Consider the following 18,416-nt stretch of genomic DNA (forward strand, 5'->3'; position numbering starts at 1 on the left):
TTTAACTTTCTTTAAAAACTAGGTAGATAAGTATAAGAATTTTATTCACCTGTAGTAAAAAAAATCAAATTCATCATCGTCACAATCAGGCATGAACAAAAGTGATTTTAAGAAATAATTAGAACATGTAAAAACGATATTAAAAGAATTATAGCTCCCTATTTCAAGTACACGAATAAAGCAGGTAATAAAAAAATATATTTACGTTACAAAACATACTAATGAAATGAAACACCTTATGCATACGAAATATAATCATCTAAATTATATTATTAACATAAAATAGGAAAAATAATAATTAAATAATTTAAGATTGCATTATAATATCACAGATGAATTGGCCGAAGAATGTTCTTGCTTTCTCTAATGCTGTATAAACTATATTCCTACCATAAACCATTTCATTCTAATATTTTCTACGCATAAGAAATTTTACTTTAATTATATGTATTGTGACACACGGTTTTATTGAAAATAAAATAACGAATAGAATCTATTGAATTGATTAGTTTTTTAAAATCTCACAAATTCGTTGTTACTACATATGAAAGATATTAAGAAAGTGATGAAAATAATTCCTGTTTTAGGAATGGATATAGTAATAGTTACCAAATGAATGATTCCAGCAGCAGTGAGCCAGACGGAAATGAATATGGAGACGAGTTGAGCGAGACGAATGGAACTCGATGTCTTTAGAATGTTGAGGTACTGGAGAATGTCAGGGACCGTCATCAGTCGTAAGGCTCGAAGGAATCGCAGTCCTATCCATGTACGATCAAGATAGATCGATACAAAAGACGGTGGTATCGTAAAGTAATCCACAAACGAGTACATCTCCAGCATGAACCACAGCTTGTCACTGGCGGCAATAAACTGAAAAATTTTGTTAAACTTTACATGTAATCTAATATATGAAACACAAAGTTTGTTCGACGATTTAGAGTTGCATTTGATGCATAAATATTAAAAGTCTTTAATACAATTTTCGCATTGACTTGATTATTCAGTTGAAGTTTCTCTAGTTTACTCAGAAGAATGTTACATTCTTTTACATACAGTTCACTCTGTCACAAAATATAGTATATGCTCTTTCCGTACTTCGAAACCAAGTACCGTGTAGGGAAAACTTTTCCCTTACGGATACTGGCCAGTCGGAAGCCCTGAAATGATTATTACGTAATACGAACTATAATTATCAGGGAAAAAATAGGCACCGAGAAAGTTTTATCCCAATCTCTCACTGAGTATATTTTACTAAATACATTTAAATCATGTGTGCTTGAACCCCAAGGACCTCTGGGTTATTACAGTTGATCCAATCAAATGTACAACAATTTACAGACTACAATGTCGAGACTCTAACACTCAGAGGCGGGCTACATGTAACAGTCTTTTGTACATTAACGATATTTCGTATACGAAATATATGGCCAAGTTTCTCAGTTACAATAACATCTGAGACTTAAATTATTACAGGATACATAAACTACCACTGATGAGTTTTTTATAAAATCGTATGTTGCAACGATATACTAATGCGCGTGCGCGAGCCAACGCTCGAAAACCGACACTAAGTCAGCAAATGTTTTTAACTGTTTCACCTGAGAATACGACTCACTTTCCATACATGCATACATACAATGAGTTGGATCAGCAAGAATAATAATAAATACGATTTGAAGTTTTCTATGCTCACGCGTTGATGACTGTGGAGTTCCTCAGCTGATTGTTCAATCAGCAACGTAACTGGTCTCCAGCTTGGAATGACGTTGTCCACCAAAGGGTATGCTGCTTGTATGCCTCTCGTTTAATCCACAGGATCCATTGATACTTTAACTCCACCAGTTATCACTTATAAGCTATAACTTATAAGCTGTATAAAGCTATAGTTTATACAGTTCTTTACCACTGGATCTTCATTTTTGATAAATTCTTTCCCCGTGTGATATTTACTTGATTAAAATATTCCAGGCCTGTCTTTATAAGTAAAAATATTTCCATTCAACAGTAAATTTTGAGTTCTTGTAAGTAAACTTGTGACTTAAAAGGTGTCTTAATAAAAGAATCACTTACGACAACCCAAAATTCACTGTTGAACAGAAATATTTTTACTTCTAAATTTCGAAACGTGGGTTTGTCATTTTTGCACTTACATTTAGTGAAACAATTCTCTCCATGGCCAATACTTTACTACCAATAAGATTTAAAATGTATTTTAAATCTTTACAACAAAGACCCTATTGTATTAAACATACTATTATCGATTTGACTTCTAGTCAGATCAAATTCAACGCAGCTATATTAATTTCATGACAATCAGTAATTTCGAAACTATGTATTATATCAAATAAAGTTTAATAGAAGGAAAATAAAGAACTATTTTATCTAATCATATTTAATCTCACTTGAATAGAAGTGTTTTGAAGAAATTGATATAAATTTTTTTGATGTAAATCTTCTAATTAGAACGAGTGTAGACTAATTCAATTCAGACTACTTTGAACTTATTTTTTTTAATTTAATCAGATATAAGAAGTCTTACAATGGGAAGGTAGTAAAATCTATGGGTTTCAAAGGAAATTAAACCTAAATATATTTTAACTGAATAAATACGATATTTATTATTGATTTCAAGTTGTCAACTATTTTTTTTTTTTAACAAAAATTACTTAATAACAAAATAAATAAACCACTGGGAAGTTAATAATAAAGAATAAAAATAGACTTACAAGGAAACCTCACAAGGTGGTCACCGTTGATTAAGCTGAGGCTTCTATATAACAATCTACGTTGAAAATGATGAACTATGTATTTTTTTCTGCGGAAAAACGTTTTAAAAGAGTGAAAATCGCCCATAAAGTTGACACCCTATACAAGTGATTTTTCATTTTCACATATTTCTAATCGAAATTTTTCAAAACGACCTTATTAAAAATAAAAAAAAATTTATAACTCAAAAACTAAAAATTATTTCATGATGATACCAGTTTCAATCGAAAAAATATAAAAATTTACGAAATACGTGTCTTTGCAATTTTTACAATAACATCGAAATTAATGTCAAAAAAACTATTTCCTTTTTTCTTAGATTTGTATCAAAATAAAGAAGATGAATTACCTATTCATCGCACGCATTGCATATATGATTATCATTGTAAAAATGTTCAAGACACAATGATTTTTCACACCATGTACAACGGATAATTGCAATATATTTACATACATTTTTTTTAATCGGAATTATAGACTATCATTCCAGCATCGATAGCAGTTTTAACATTTTCCAACGTATATTTGCAAATTTGAGCTATTTTTTCTTTGTATGTAAATTCTTTTTCTTACCACTTCGCCAATACTCAACTGTTCGCAATTTATAATCATGTCTTCAGCTCTCTTCATCAGTAATACATGCTCCATCAAACGCTTTTGGTTCATGGATTGCAGATGCATATTCTTCGTCTTTTATAATTTCTGGTTCCCAATCCTTATATGGCTCTTCAAAATGTAATGAATTCTACTCTATCATTTCGATATCAGAATACCCATTCATTGCATTCAATGATATTTGTTCAAAGTGATTCTTCAATTGTATTTCAACATAATTAACAGGTGTTTCCATAATTTTTATAGTTTAAAATGTTCTTAAAAGTTACCAAATTACATTAAGGGGGTTAACTTTCATTTTCAACTATTGAGTGTTACAGAAGTTTCAGAAGAAAAGAAGATAATATTTCTATTCCAAGCACACGATTTTATACACATATAAAATAATGACTATTAACCAAAATTGAAATGAATGCAAAAGACAAAAATATACATTCACTTTAGTATTAAAAATAAATGCACAAAAATATTTTTAAAATTTTTAAATGATTAAAATATGTCACATTCGTTCAAAATCCTAGCATTAAATAATCCGTATATCAAAATTACAGAAATAATTTTCCTGAAAAATAGTTTATCAGTGATTGAGATAAGAATTATATCTATGTTTGCCTATATGACAATAACAAAAAACATTATTTTGACTAATCCTAAACTATTCAGACTCTAATTACGACATATTTTATTCGGTGAATATTGTGACTATAAATAATTTATCCATAACAATTAAAAATTTTTAAATTGCGATTTTGTTTACTGTCGTTAATGTTATTTTAAAAATTGCAAAGACACGTATCTCGTAAATTCACTCTTTTAAAACGTTTTTCCGCAGAAAAAAAAAAATACGTAATTCATCATGTTCAATGTAGATTGTTATATAGAAGCGTCACCTAAATCGACGGTGACCACCTCTCGAAGTTTCCTTGTTAGTTTAATAAAATATTTTTTGCATTAATGTGATCTATGCCAATACATATTTTTACAAATATTGATTACACTGCAAATCCCAAGATTTCGCAAACGTATTAAAATAATACATATGAAGTGTGTTCAATGTAAAATATCAATCAACAGACATACATGATTTATAGACACTTTTTACACGTTCCATAATGTGTGAAAAATCTATAGTTTGTTCAGGGCATTTGACATTGACAAGGTTCAGCGTGTTAAAAGTGTATATGAAAATAATTCACTTTGATTTGAAGTGAATTGCAAACCATGCAAAAAAATCGAGGTTAATCTTAATTAGGTTAATCATGAAGTAATGATACAGGATTTGTGGAAAAGACAATGCTTGTTAACTTCCCAGTGGGAAGTTATAGTGATGGGTCCGATTTTGCGAATCCCGAATTTTGACGTATCTCCACGTTTTACGGTCCCCAGAGTCGAATACGACCGTTTTCTAGTGGACGTCTGTGTGTGTATGTACGTATGTACGTATGTGCGTTTGGAATTATTTTTCGCTTCGATTATCTCGAGAACAAAAAATGATATCGATGTGGAATCAACTGCATTCGACACGTAATTGCGCAACTTAGAACTGATTAGGTTTTCAACGAAATCGGTCCAGTAGTTTCTTATGCAGAATCAAAAAACTGGCATAAATGGAAAACGACCTGAATTTTGCAATTTATAAATTATACCATTTTTTAGACAAAATTTCAAAATCTTTTAAAAAATATGAATATTAAATGATTAAAATACTTGTAAGAAAATATGATGACAACATTTCATCGAAAAAAAAAATTTTAAAAAACAAAATCAGCAATGAAAGAATTTTAAACTCGTGTCAGGATTGAGAAAACAGCATTAAAGACGCTGTAATAGTAAATAATAATTGTCAATAATATGAAATTGTGTTCATAACAATTGAACATTGTTACTAACAAGTGATTATTGATTATAGTAATATTTAAATAAAAAGTTTTAAATTGTTATAAACAATAAAAATAGGGATCCATGCTATATATATATGAGTACTTTTAACGCATAATTTTTTCTTTTACTAAAAAAATGTTACCAACCGTACGACATAAATGAAAACATACTTTTTTCGCCTTATAACAATTCCATTTGTTATAAAGAATGGGAAACAAGATCTATGCAACATATTTGTGTACTATTAACGTGTAATTTTTTATTTTGCTGAAAAAAAGTTACCAACTGTATGACATAAATGAAAACATGCTTCTTTATTCATAACAATTAAATTTGTTATAACTAATGAAAAAAGAGATCCATGCGATATATTTGAATTCTTCCGACGCGAAATGTACATAAATACATACATACACGTGAAAACCTTTTCATACACTTTTAAATGTTCCAAAACGTAAAGATATGATAAAATTACGAACTTAAAAAATCGACCGCATTACAATAACTTTCTAATGGAAAGTTAATAAATAAATGTTACAATCTTTCTATAGTTTAAGAAATTATAATTCCTGTAAAGTTTAGTTATGATTTCTGTGTTTTACTAAAAATTCTATTTTTTTCAGGAGAAAAGAGAAACATTAGACCAAATTTCATCGGAAAAAATGTTATTGATAATTAATTAGATTGGTAGACTATGACTGAATTAGTCACTGCGCAATTAAAAACAATTTTATTAAAAAATAAAATTTTCATTTTTGCTAAGGGAGAAATAATCATGAAATGTCTGTTGAGTGAACGTGAATAAATTGAAGTCCGTCATTCTGGCAGCTATGCGAATTTGTTCGATTAAAGAGATGGTCACGTTTTTGTATCAAAAAAATTCCTGATATCAATTTCTATAATAAAAGTGCTGAAAGTAATGTATAGTAGTGTTAATTTAACATCTACTTCTAGTGTTAATGGATTGATACATACAAATGTTAACTTTATTAAATAAGAATGTTATTTGGCATTTAAAATCTCAATAAAATATTAAATGTTAACATAATTGAAAACACGTTTTAAAAATATAGATAACCGGTATATTTATATTGTGCTAATTCTGGAGAAATTCTATATTATCAATCGAAACCCACATTACATTTGTGCTTACATTATTGGATTTTTGTGTAGAAGGTATTCAATAAAAATTCTCAAAGTATTTCCAATATCCGAACAGCTGAGCGGGTTTAGACGTCACTTTAGGTTGCGTGTGAGACAGCGATCGTAGGTTTCATTTCCTAACTCGGAAATAGTGTATTACATACCGTGGGGCGAATCTGAACTATATCATACCATAAATTAGATTGCCACTCAAGTCGAATGTGAGGGTGACAGGTACTCGGCATGACTCATCTCATTTTTTTCCCAAGGTGAGTATACTATTTTTTGTCATAACATCCCCAAAGTGACAAAAACTTTTACTTTTAGGGTTGGAAAGGTAATGTTCTCTTCTCCACAGAAAAACCAGCGTTTACGCACAAACGATTTTTTGTCTATCGATAAGAATGGGGATTTGTCACTTTCAAACCTCAAAATGGGAACAAAGCTTCTAACTTTCCAGAGAGAACACAAGAATTTTTTTTATAAGTTAGTTCAACTGGGTTTACACATCCATGTTGAATTATTAGGTTTAACCCCAATTTCCCTCTGCAAATCATCACATGCAATCATTCTAGAGGTTATAGAAAGAAATACTGTCCAAATCAAGTTGAAGCTTTAATCTCTCATGAAAAAATACATAAAAATAAAAAATGTCGGAAGATGTTAGATGTAAAAATCAATTTTTCTTTCATGTTTGAAAAATAAAATAGTCAATTGCCTTAAAAAATTTCAATAAAAATTCAGCAACGTTTTGAATCCGTTGTATAAATATGGATGATAGTTTATTTTGGAACAGTTCCCAGATAACTATTTGATGAATATAAGCTATCTTGTTTATGAGAAATATAATTTTTATTTACTATCACATTACAATACCATATAATACAAATGAATGATCAGAAATATGGTATATGTCATTTATCATAAATATAATAATGCGGTAAAACGTGTCACTTATTTATTATGCCATTGATAACTTCTAGTATACTATGGCATATTTGCAAATTACATTATTTGTGTCTGTGTAAAAAGTATTTTGAGGACCTAGTATAATAAATGAATGTCAATAAATGAGAGACGTTATTCATTCATTCTTATTGAACAACAACACTTTCTGTTATAGTCTTGTCATAGAATGTACTCGATCGAAACTTTATTGAAGGCTAACAGAGAGGTCAACCAAAAGAGAACTAGATCGTACGTTTTGTATTAATACTTACACGTATAAAAAAGTAGACCATAAAAAATATATTGAAAGCTAAGTCTATCTGCTGAGTAATATTGTTGCTCCACTTCTGGCAACGTTCGACCTCTTCCCTGTAACAAACCCGAAAATTTAGAAATTATCACAACATATTCTTAAAGAAATGTAGATTGCATTCATGATAAGAAACATATAATGTGTCTAATCATTCAATCAATTTCTTTTTAGTATTTTGCTTGAGCTTCTTTTATACTTAGATTTTTAACGAATATATTTATAATTGAATTGGTGATACTGCTGTTATAAAATTTCGATTGCTTCCAAAAATATCTAGTTAACAATAATTGTATAAATAATTCTACTTACGCTGACGCATCGATGAAGTATATTATAAGCGACGCTATACTGAGGATAAATACTAGGACCACCTGAAATGAGAAATGAAAATATACATGAAATGAAATTAAAATGGCAACGCCGGTTTGTTACTATCAGCTATATATTAAAACGGTGCTTGTACAAGTGAGAATTCGATTAAATTAATTAGTAACCTCAATTACATTTAGAATACATTTAAATGGTAAGTTTGTAAATCGGCATGACCTGATTGTTCCTTGGAACAAATCCCCAAATCCTTAGTATTGAACTAAAATCAAAAGTTTTTACGTTTGAATCTTAATCCTTGGACATATGCCAAAATACTTTTGACAGCTCACTGAAGTAGTTTAAATATAAGAGACATCTTATATTTCAATAAATATGAAAGAATAGGTACCGATTTTATAAACATGGTATTACTATTTACAAAAGTATGGCAACATATTATCTACGATAAAAATTTGATTTATTGCAGAATTTGAGATATTGAGAATCTTTCTTTTAAAATTATACTTGTAAAATAATGCAATCTTTCTTTGACATAAAAATCATTTTTTTTTTACGATATAGTCAAAAAGTGGTGTTTTGTCATAAATGTTTTATTTTGAATGATTTACGTGTTGTTAACCCCAATGATGGATTTACAGTGGTATATTTTGATATAATGGGGTAAACACCGTTTTATGATAGTAAATCAATTATTTAATTTCTCACAGCTCCGGCGGTAAATTAACATTCACCAGTGATTGACATTTTCATGTTCAATTAATCTATTATTCATGTATTAAGAGTTATGGTAATGACTCTACCAAGTGCGCTTATTCACCTTTTGTCTTTCTTTTTATTTCTCACACTAGAGCTACTCAGACTGTTTTTTGCTAACATTTACTTCGTTGATCAATTTTGTATATGCTTCAAATATTTTAATTCTTTCGAAAATAAAAAACTGAAATAATTTTTTAATGAAGAAAATTACCCTTTTACTTATTACTTCTACTATTTAGCAAATTGATTTTTTTTCTTCGATACTATCTATGTCTGATGATAATCAATTATTGTCTGTTTGATTTGTGGTTATACTCAAAAGAAATTTTATAAAAATATCTTTCAATTAATTTTAGTTACTACAGTAAACTCTAAGAAGTTATTGATCAGCAAAAAGGCGTACTTTTACGATGTTCTTTAAGACTTTCAAGACTAGAGAGCTCTATGTATGTTTTGATCTATGTACCTATCATTAAGCTGACGTGGCGATATCAAAAACGTCTTTAATAAGTATGTATTATGAATTAAATATGAAATAACTGAGAATAGTATTTAGCCCTTGCATAACGGAGATCATCGGTGAATTTGATAAATATAAATGAATAATGTTGAACATGACTATAGGTGTCTTCAAAAATCACGTATTGTTTATAATACATACATTTATTATAAACAATTGACTAAAGAGTCTAATCAAAAAATTCGGGGTTTTTGTCCAAAAATCGTTAATTTAGAAAATATTATAAGCAGTTAGAATTCAGGAGTCTGCGTATATAAAAACTTTCAGGGTAATTTTATACTATTACAGTCCCTTCGTTTTTTGGCTCTAAAAACTCGAATTCAGTTGTAAGAAACTGATATTGTCTTTTTCGATTACCTGGAAGGTATTTTAAGATTTTGAATTTTGCAGTGTCGATTTTCATGGTTGAGTATCGTTTAGAACAGTCGAATAAATTAAATGCGGATAATTCGTGGGCTTATATTAATATATAATTGACATGCTTATTCTATTTAACTTCTGTCAAAAAAACGCTTAATGGACGTTAGATAAAGTTGAAGTAAATTCTAACTATGACATGTGAAACGCCCACACCTTGAACCGATTTCATTTGACGAGTAATTATATAATCCCAACTAAACAAAAGCTTTCGAAAAAATATCTTTCGGATTCTGATAAAAAAATATCTAATTTCTATTTGATATTCTTAAAATTGTCTTATAGGTTATTCGAATTAAACTGATTAGCTGCTTCGGATAATTTCATTAAAACCAGGTAAGAGATAAAAATTCCATTGAGAATTAAGACGTCAGGCCTTCGAAGAGTGGAACCTACGCTGATTCTACCTTTTTTTCCAAGAAACGTAAAATTGTGTGTAGCCTCTACGCTCAAAGATTATGTGAGTGCAACTAAGGAGATGAGAAAAGATTCTTCAAGACTATTTATCTCTTATTGACGTCCATTTAAAGAAGTCTCAACATAAACAATGAGTCGATGGATAAAAAAAATGCTGGAGATCAGTGGAGTTGATATTACTATATTTACAGCATATAAAACAGGTCTATAACGATATTTTATTTGTAATCTGTAATTAGTTTTTTGATTCTGCATAAAAAATAGCTGAACCGATTCTGCTGAAAACCTAATCAGTTTCAAGTTGCGTAATTGTGCGTCGAATGTAATAGGTCCGATGTCGATATTATTTTTTGTTTTCGAGATAATCGAGACAAAAAATGATTCCGAACGCACGTACGAACATACGTACATACCCATACACAAACGTCAATTGGAAAACTGTTGTATTCGACTTTAGGGACCTTAAAACGCGGAGATATGTCAAAATTCAGGATTCACAAAATCGGACCCATTCCAATAACTTCTCACTGGGAAAATAACGTCATTTTAAGGAGCATACCAATCTACAGTTTTAAATGAAGCGAATAGAAAAATATTTTCCAATTTAGACTCATACTTAGGACGCAAATTCGATGAGCCTACATTAGCAGCAGCATACACAGAGAGAATTTTTCACTAATTGTAAGTGCAAAAATGACAAGCCCACATTTCGAAGTTTAGAAGTAACAATATGTCTATTCGATAGTAAAGTTTGAGTTGTTGTAAGTAAACTTGTGACTTAAAAGGTGTCACGACAACCCAAAATTCACTGTTGAACAGAAATATTTTTACTTCTAAATTTCGAAACGTGGGGTTGTCATTTTTGCACTTACATTTAGTGAAAAAATTCTCTCCGTGCATTTGTTAACTCCTCTATGACTACCTGAAGAATTATCTGCTTTGAAATCATCATGCAAAACGTAAGGAATTTAAAAAAAATAATTAAGACTCTTCTAATTGGAATAATTTTCATTGTGGCTTTAATTGATTTTAAAACTGACGCATCATCTAAATTTGTATTTTCGGTTTTAATGCCAATCTCAATACTTTTTGGAGCAATACATTCACTACTCTACCGAAACTTATTAATTTGATTATGTTCTTCAACATTACTAACAGCTTCTAAAATTTTTTCATGTCATGTCTAATAAATCTGGACAAAACAGATTACTGTTTTGTGTGATAGAAAGTTTTCTTAACAATTCTAGTATGACATAAAACTTAAAAAACTATTTCCAATTGTTTATAATAAATTATAATTGTTATTAACGATATTTTATTTATATAGACCATATTCTCTAAAAATCTTCATTACTCAATAGGGGGAAGTTATTTTCAATTGTTTATAACAATTGACAATTGTTAATTAAAATGATAAAAAATTTTCATGATTTATTTAAATAAAAATCTCGTAGCTTTATGTATATGTCACTAAGTTAAGGTGTACGATCTGCTAAAGGTTACAAAACAACTATATAAGTATTTAACAAAGCGTTATAATAATAATTCTCATAGCTATAGTACCACTCTCCTAAAACTGTCAAAGATTCACTAAAATGATGATAATCAATCTCATGTTTCAATTTTTAAACTTTCGTTTATTAAATAGTAACCATTACTATAACGAATTTTAAAACCAACGAATACAAGTGTGTTATTACGGTATATAGTAACTATTCCTATATCGTCATTAAAACTATCACCGTTTTTTTCTTTCCATGTAGTCATGTACAGGCTATTTCATAGGTAAAGAGGCTGCAAATGAAATTATTCATTTTCTATAAGGAAAAAAGGGCACAGTAACAATTACAATTTTTGCTAGTAAAAAAATATTTTGTTAGCAATAATTGTAATATAAACGAAATTCATTGTAATTTTTACTATTTAAATAATAAGTTCTATAGTTTTTTAATAAAACAGGAACTTTTACAATTCGCCTAACATAAAGTACACGTTTGTACTGTAAAAATCCGATAGCAATGTACATTGCAGCTATTTTATTGTAAACATGCATTGATTACAATCGTAGAAAGTAACAATTACAATTTTGTTAAAGTGTAGTTATTGCAGCACGAAATCGTAATTTTTACGGTATTGACTCGGATAATTTCATTATTTGTGAAGAAAATTTACATATTAAAAATACAACTTATATCTATATATACATAAAGCTATTCTTACGATGGCGCATGCGTGCTATTGCCGAGTGACGCGGCAAAGATTACAATTGAGTGATACAAAATCGATATAGTGGCAAAAAATATTGGTAATTTTTACAATGCCAATTAATAAGGTTTATTGCGTTCAGATATCGCAATGTGAAAATTACAGTTTCTTAAGGTAATATAGCATATCTGAAAACCGTTACAGTTTATTCCAAATACAGTTCGTGACTCATGCCGTTCACACTTATAAATTAAAAAAACAAAGTTTATCGTGAATATATTAATAAAATTGTTGCAGGTAAGAGACATTTTTTCTTTAGTACGAATATATGACTCGTACTTTTAAAAACATATACATTACAAACTGTAATATCACAGGTTGTTGTTATTTAAAAGTATGAGTAAAATAATTCATCAGTCAATATAATCTTTGTTCTTCTATTCCAATAGATTTTTCGAAAAACAATTGCTTGCTAGATAAAAGACTCTAGAAAATATTTTGTTTACAAGAAATACAATTGTTGATAAAAATAAAAGCAATGTAATACTTGTATAAGAAATAGTGTCTGTTTTTTTATTAGAGTGATTTTCATTATGCATTTAACATTTTTTGTATCACAATTAATCTAATTAAAAACTCCAAACCCACAAAAAATTCAAACATTATTTAATAATAACGATCATGACTGATAAAAATTTTATGTTCATGTGTATTTTTTTCAAAGATTATAAATAATAAAAATAACTATTTTAGCCCTAAAAATTATTTCGCTTGTAACCTGTCATTTCTTATTTCTTTATTCAATTCTCACATTTATAGAATCAAAAATTTTCCTATTTTAAGGTAATGAGTAAACTGTTCAGTGTCATGTTACACTTTGAACAACAAATTATTGAAGGGAGTGATGGACGACACTACACAGTGTTATCAGTTCTTGATACACCAAATATATCAAATGTTAATCCGGACCAATCTATCAATTTTGATTCTACTTTATCCAGTCCATCTTAAAGTGTTGTTACTCTTCCATCTTTACCTGATCCATCTCAAAGAACCATAGTTCCTATTTCATCTTTACAGAAAGTGTGTATTTTTACTTTTGTTGTTCCCTGCATTTCATTTTTTGTACCCCTATGGAATTGAAAACAATATTTTAAAATATGCAATTTATTTTCAAAATAATCTTGACTATCAAGGAGATCTTCGATCACCATCGGTTGAAATTCCACTACGTGAGTGGTTGAGCAAAAGTGTTCATGGTCAAGATATCCTTTTCCTCTATGATGCTTATCAAATGTTGGATGACTCCTCTAAAAACAAATTAGTGGCACTAATTCTTCAACGTGAAACCGATGGACTTCTGGAACTATCAGAAATAAAACCTCATATTTATATGAAATTAGCTCAAGAAATTGTCAAGACATTTCCAACAGAAGCAGAAGGTGTTTATTATGTTCCTCGGATACGAAAAACAAAATTGCAAGATGGAATACCACCTCAAGGAAAATTATTGCACACTATACATATGTGAGACGCGTCCACGCCTCAAAACGAAAATTAATTACTCAGCAGATCAACGTCGAACAAACACGTAAATAAAATATTTTCTCAGTTAAGCAGTGCTAGATATTAATGTTTTTTATGTATTAATTGGTGATTATTTCAGATGTGATACCTGATTTAGACGATGCTAATGAAAAAATACAATTTTTGATGACTAATGAATTTTTTCAAGAGTGTGGCCACAAATCCGGAGCTGCCTAATAATTCTTATGAATGGTATGAGAAAACCGAAAGATAAAAATTGTTCTAATCTTATCTATCAATTGTCTACGTTCACAGAGTGTAAGTTAACAAAATAATTGATATCGTGTCTTTGTCAAAATTGTATCTATCAACGACATTTATTTATTTCTTTTTAAAAAATTGGAAAAATTTACAAAGATTCTTTTTTCAAAATTATTCGAGTCTATAGCTGCATTGGATGCTGCTGTGTTGTGGTTATTGCCTGTACTTTTCAAAAAGCATAAAATTCCACTTCAACCATGGCCTGTCATCGTTGGACCTTTTACAGATATTAAAAATTCATTTGTGTTGGTAAATAACACTCTTTATAATGCGAAAAGCCCAGCTCATGCTGTTGATTTGGCCTTCAGTTTATATTATATTTTGCACTTGCAATTTCCATCAGAAGCTAAATCGCCGTGGCTTTTTATTCAAAAATTAGTATATATAATAGATACAGTCCATGATAGGACAATACCATCATCAGTAACAGGTTTAATATGTGATGTTAGAGCAGTGTTTAACCAATTATGAAGAAACTAAAATTTCATTTACATGAAGTTATAATTATTTTACAAACTTTATTACTATTAGGTTGAATTTCTTGAAACAATAGTCAGAGGTATCGAATAATAATTTAATTATGGCCGTGATACGATGTTCATGTTTAGCTTATTTCAAATCTGTCCAACATTTTGAAATACATTTGACGCATCACAACCGCGAGACATTTTCTATAGGCTACTACGAATGTATTAATAACTGTCACAGAATATTCAATAATTTGAAATCCTTTAAAGCACATTTACAGTCACATAAGAATCTAAATGTACTTCCTCAACCTAGCGAGCATATTAATGTTAGCGTTGAAAATAATTCAAATAAAAACTCTGTATGTTATGAGTCTGCAATTAATATAGTTGACGATTTGTCATGGGATGATCTGTACGAAGAAATTATCAATAGTGAAGAATTCTTCTGTGAGAAAATAACAAATAATACATTCAAATTCACATTGTTTACAGAAGTTGATAAATTATCGTCAAAATTATATGGTCAATATGATTTGCCACGCAAAACCATTGATAGTATTATTAAAGACTTTGACAATTTTCTAAATAATAATGTATTATTATTTTTAGAAAACGAAGTTAACGACTGTTTAAATGATTTTAATGTCGATTCTGATAAAGCAAAAAAGATAACCCAAATGTTTGATAGTTTCACCAATTGTTTTTCCGAAATAAATACAGAATGGAAAAGATTAAAAAAATACACAGAAAAAGGTGATTTTATACCACCGATTCCAGTTGTAATTGGTGCACTTAGGGATGCTAATTGGTGATCGTATTCCTGAAAATGATCAAATGTGGTATTTATATATTTCTCTTAATGAAATATTAGATTTGCTGTATAAAAAAGTACATTGTACTTCGACGTATGACTTATTGCATAACATGATAATTCATCACATGCAGATGTATTAGTTTATAAACAAAAACAGTTTTAAACCAAAAATGCATTACACATTACACTATAAACGAGTTAGTCAGCTAGTAGGACCATTTATCCATATATACATTTAAACTTGATAGTAATAAAACATTAGACGGTAATGTTCTTTACTGCTTTCTTTAAAAATTACATTGTGGCTATCTAATAATTGATAGTTAGGGCAGTTTTACAATCGCGAAACTATCATGATTTTATGTACTATCTACTCTTTTATATTGAAAGATTTATCAATTCGCGTTGTAATAATTACCGCATATTTGAAAGATGCAATTATTACAATTTTATGAATGAAGCGACACCGTGTTACGTCACGTTGTAAAATTTGATCGGGTATACTGGTAAAAGTTACAATGCCCTTTTTTCCGTATACTTTTGTTTTAAAATTAAATTGAGTTTATTTAATAAATGAATATATAGTATAAAAACTTTTTGATCTTCATAACGCAATACATTTAACCTATTAAGGTCCATGGATAGCACATCATAGATAGGGCTAAACTAACTATTAGAATCACAGCATGGCTTAAAAATAAGGTTGATATATTTCGTAAATTTTTTTTATTTATTGTTTGTTTGCAAAATCGATTTGTTCTATCTAATTTTACGAAAAAACTTATGAAAAAATAGCATTTTCATCATTATTCTATAATAGTATCCGCCAAATCGTCCTCGGATCGGACTGATACTCAAGTTGAGAGATACAAATCACGTTCGCTTCATTATGCATGCTTAGGGCTACATGTAACTCTGAAATTTTTTACTATTCGTCGCTCATATTAGTTAAATCAACTCTGAAGGTTACTGGCTTCACATATGAACGTAGAGTATATGAATAAAAATTTTGATTCTTTCCAATAATTTCAGATAGCCAAACGGGTTAAAGCGTCGGTTTAGTTCGGTGCGTGTGTTATAAGCGATCGTAGGTTCGAATCTCCCCAATAGGATATTTTTTAGTAGTTTAAAATCTACGTTTTCCGCAATCTCTAAACTGAGAATACGTAAAATTGGTGTTCAGCATATACACGCAGAGAAATGTATAGTAAAAATTACCCTAAATTTTATGGTCATTTGGTGACACTGCAGGGTGACGGTAAAAATTACTATACACATTGTAAAAATTACTGTGCACATTGTTGAATTTACTAAACTTTTATTGATTAGTTTTTTGCATTTTCTGCGTAAACCGCCACAATTTTTACGATAGAGAATTTAAAGAGTATAAAATATTTCTTAAACATTATAATAGATGATACGTTACATGAATGAAATCTATTGTTGATAATTTCACCAAATAATTAATTTTTTTAATGTGTTATTGAAGAATTTGATTAAATTAGCTACAATATTTGTAAAAATTACTCTCTAGTCAAGTAAATTTTACTAGAATTTATCGTAAACCTCGAGTATCTATTGATGAGACATTTCTAGTAAATTTTTTTTGACTCGACGATCATCCATGTAAGTGAAAGGAGTTTCTAGTAAAGTTTTCTAGAAATATGGTCATGACTATTTTCTCCGTGTCTATACTATCAACAACTATAGCAATATTAATGAAATATCTACTTTGAAAGGATGACCCAAATATTAACCTCTATTCGCTGTGCTGCTTGGTTGTGGCAATAATCCTCGTGAGGGTGCTACCTCATTTATTTTTCTCCATGTCTGAACTTTAACATAATACTTTAATTCTATATGTTATCAATAATATACTCATAGAATTATTTCTTTGGCTACTAATCGCTTATATTTATTTTTCTGGCTTAATTCTCTGAATAAAGAATCTACTTACTTATTTATCTCACTCGATAAATAATTGTTTTTATTAGATAAATTATAAATAATTCATATTATTTGTAATAATTACACATTTGTATTCAAACATAGATGTATGTATGTGTGTACGTGACAATTATGTATTATTTATAATAAATTCAATTCATTATAAAAAATTAAAAACAGTTTTAATTTATTGAATTATTATGACTATGATCATAGTCGAATATAATCAATTATCTTCGATAAAATATTGTTATAAATAACTTTATGTGACAAAACAATTGTATATTGTTTATAATAATAGCAATTCATTGTAAATAAACCAAACTATAAGATGAAAAAATTACGGATTGCAATTAATGGGAAGTTCGTCGTCAGAGCACAGACTAAGCCCAGATCCATTTTTAATTAAATAACATTAGAGTTAATTAAACATAATATCACAAGAGGATACTAAATGTCATGAAAAATATCATATAAAAGTTTATAAATTGTTGGTAATAATGATGTTTCATTTGTTTGCTACACAGAAAGAATTTTTTTACTAAATGTAAGTGCAAAAAGTGACAATTCCACGTTTCGAAATTTAGAAGTAAAAATATTTCTATTCGATAGTCAGTTTTGAGTTCTAAAAGTTCATTCCTCATTCTGATATATTTGTATTTAAAATTGTATTAAATTATTAGTCTTGTAGTACTCGTATAAGCAAAAAGTACCTTCTGGATGTACAAAAAATGTGATTATAACATAACCCTTTTTTTTTCTATTGATAAAAAAAAATAAAAGTTAAAAATAAATAGAAGCTTTTCAGCTTGATAATCATTAACTCATCAAAGTGGTTTCATGTAAACTATAGAATAAAAATTAGATTAATAAAAAAGGCAATTCGCCAAAAAACTGTATATTTTAGTAGCGAATATGTTCTAAGCAGTTAGCATTTCTGATACTCCATTAGGATATTACTCATCAAATAAATAAAATATGAATACTGAAAAACTAATGTTCCATTATCGTATATTCAATAGT

General features: G+C 28.9%; 1 protein-coding gene across 3 annotated transcripts in view; it reads right to left on the reverse strand.

The window, feature by feature from the left end:
- Positions 1 to 348: 348 nt before the first annotated feature.
- The window catches only part of LOC118066790 (calcium-activated potassium channel slowpoke-like), a 28,347-nt gene continuing 10,279 nt past the window's right edge, over positions 349 to 18,416 (reverse strand). For 2 of the 3 annotated variants that reach the window (XM_035083231.1, XM_035083153.1), the window contains exons 3-5: positions 7,979 to 8,040; positions 7,629 to 7,725; positions 360 to 873 (exon numbers count right to left, since the gene is read on the reverse strand). In XM_035083231.1, coding sequence (XP_034939122.1) covers positions 514 to 873; positions 7,629 to 7,725; positions 7,979 to 8,040 — 519 coding nt within the window. In that variant the 3' untranslated portion in view covers positions 360 to 513. Of the gene's footprint in view, positions 874 to 7,628; positions 7,726 to 7,978; positions 8,041 to 18,416 lie in introns of all 3 variants that reach the window. The other variant, XM_035083320.1, reaches the window with a different exon arrangement.

The sequence above is a fragment of the Chelonus insularis genome, unplaced genomic scaffold, assembly GCF_013357705.1.
Source record: "Chelonus insularis isolate UGA/USDA-ARS -01 unplaced genomic scaffold, ASM1335770v1 contig_110_pilon, whole genome shotgun sequence".
Lineage (NCBI taxonomy): Eukaryota > Metazoa > Arthropoda > Insecta > Hymenoptera > Braconidae > Chelonus > Chelonus insularis.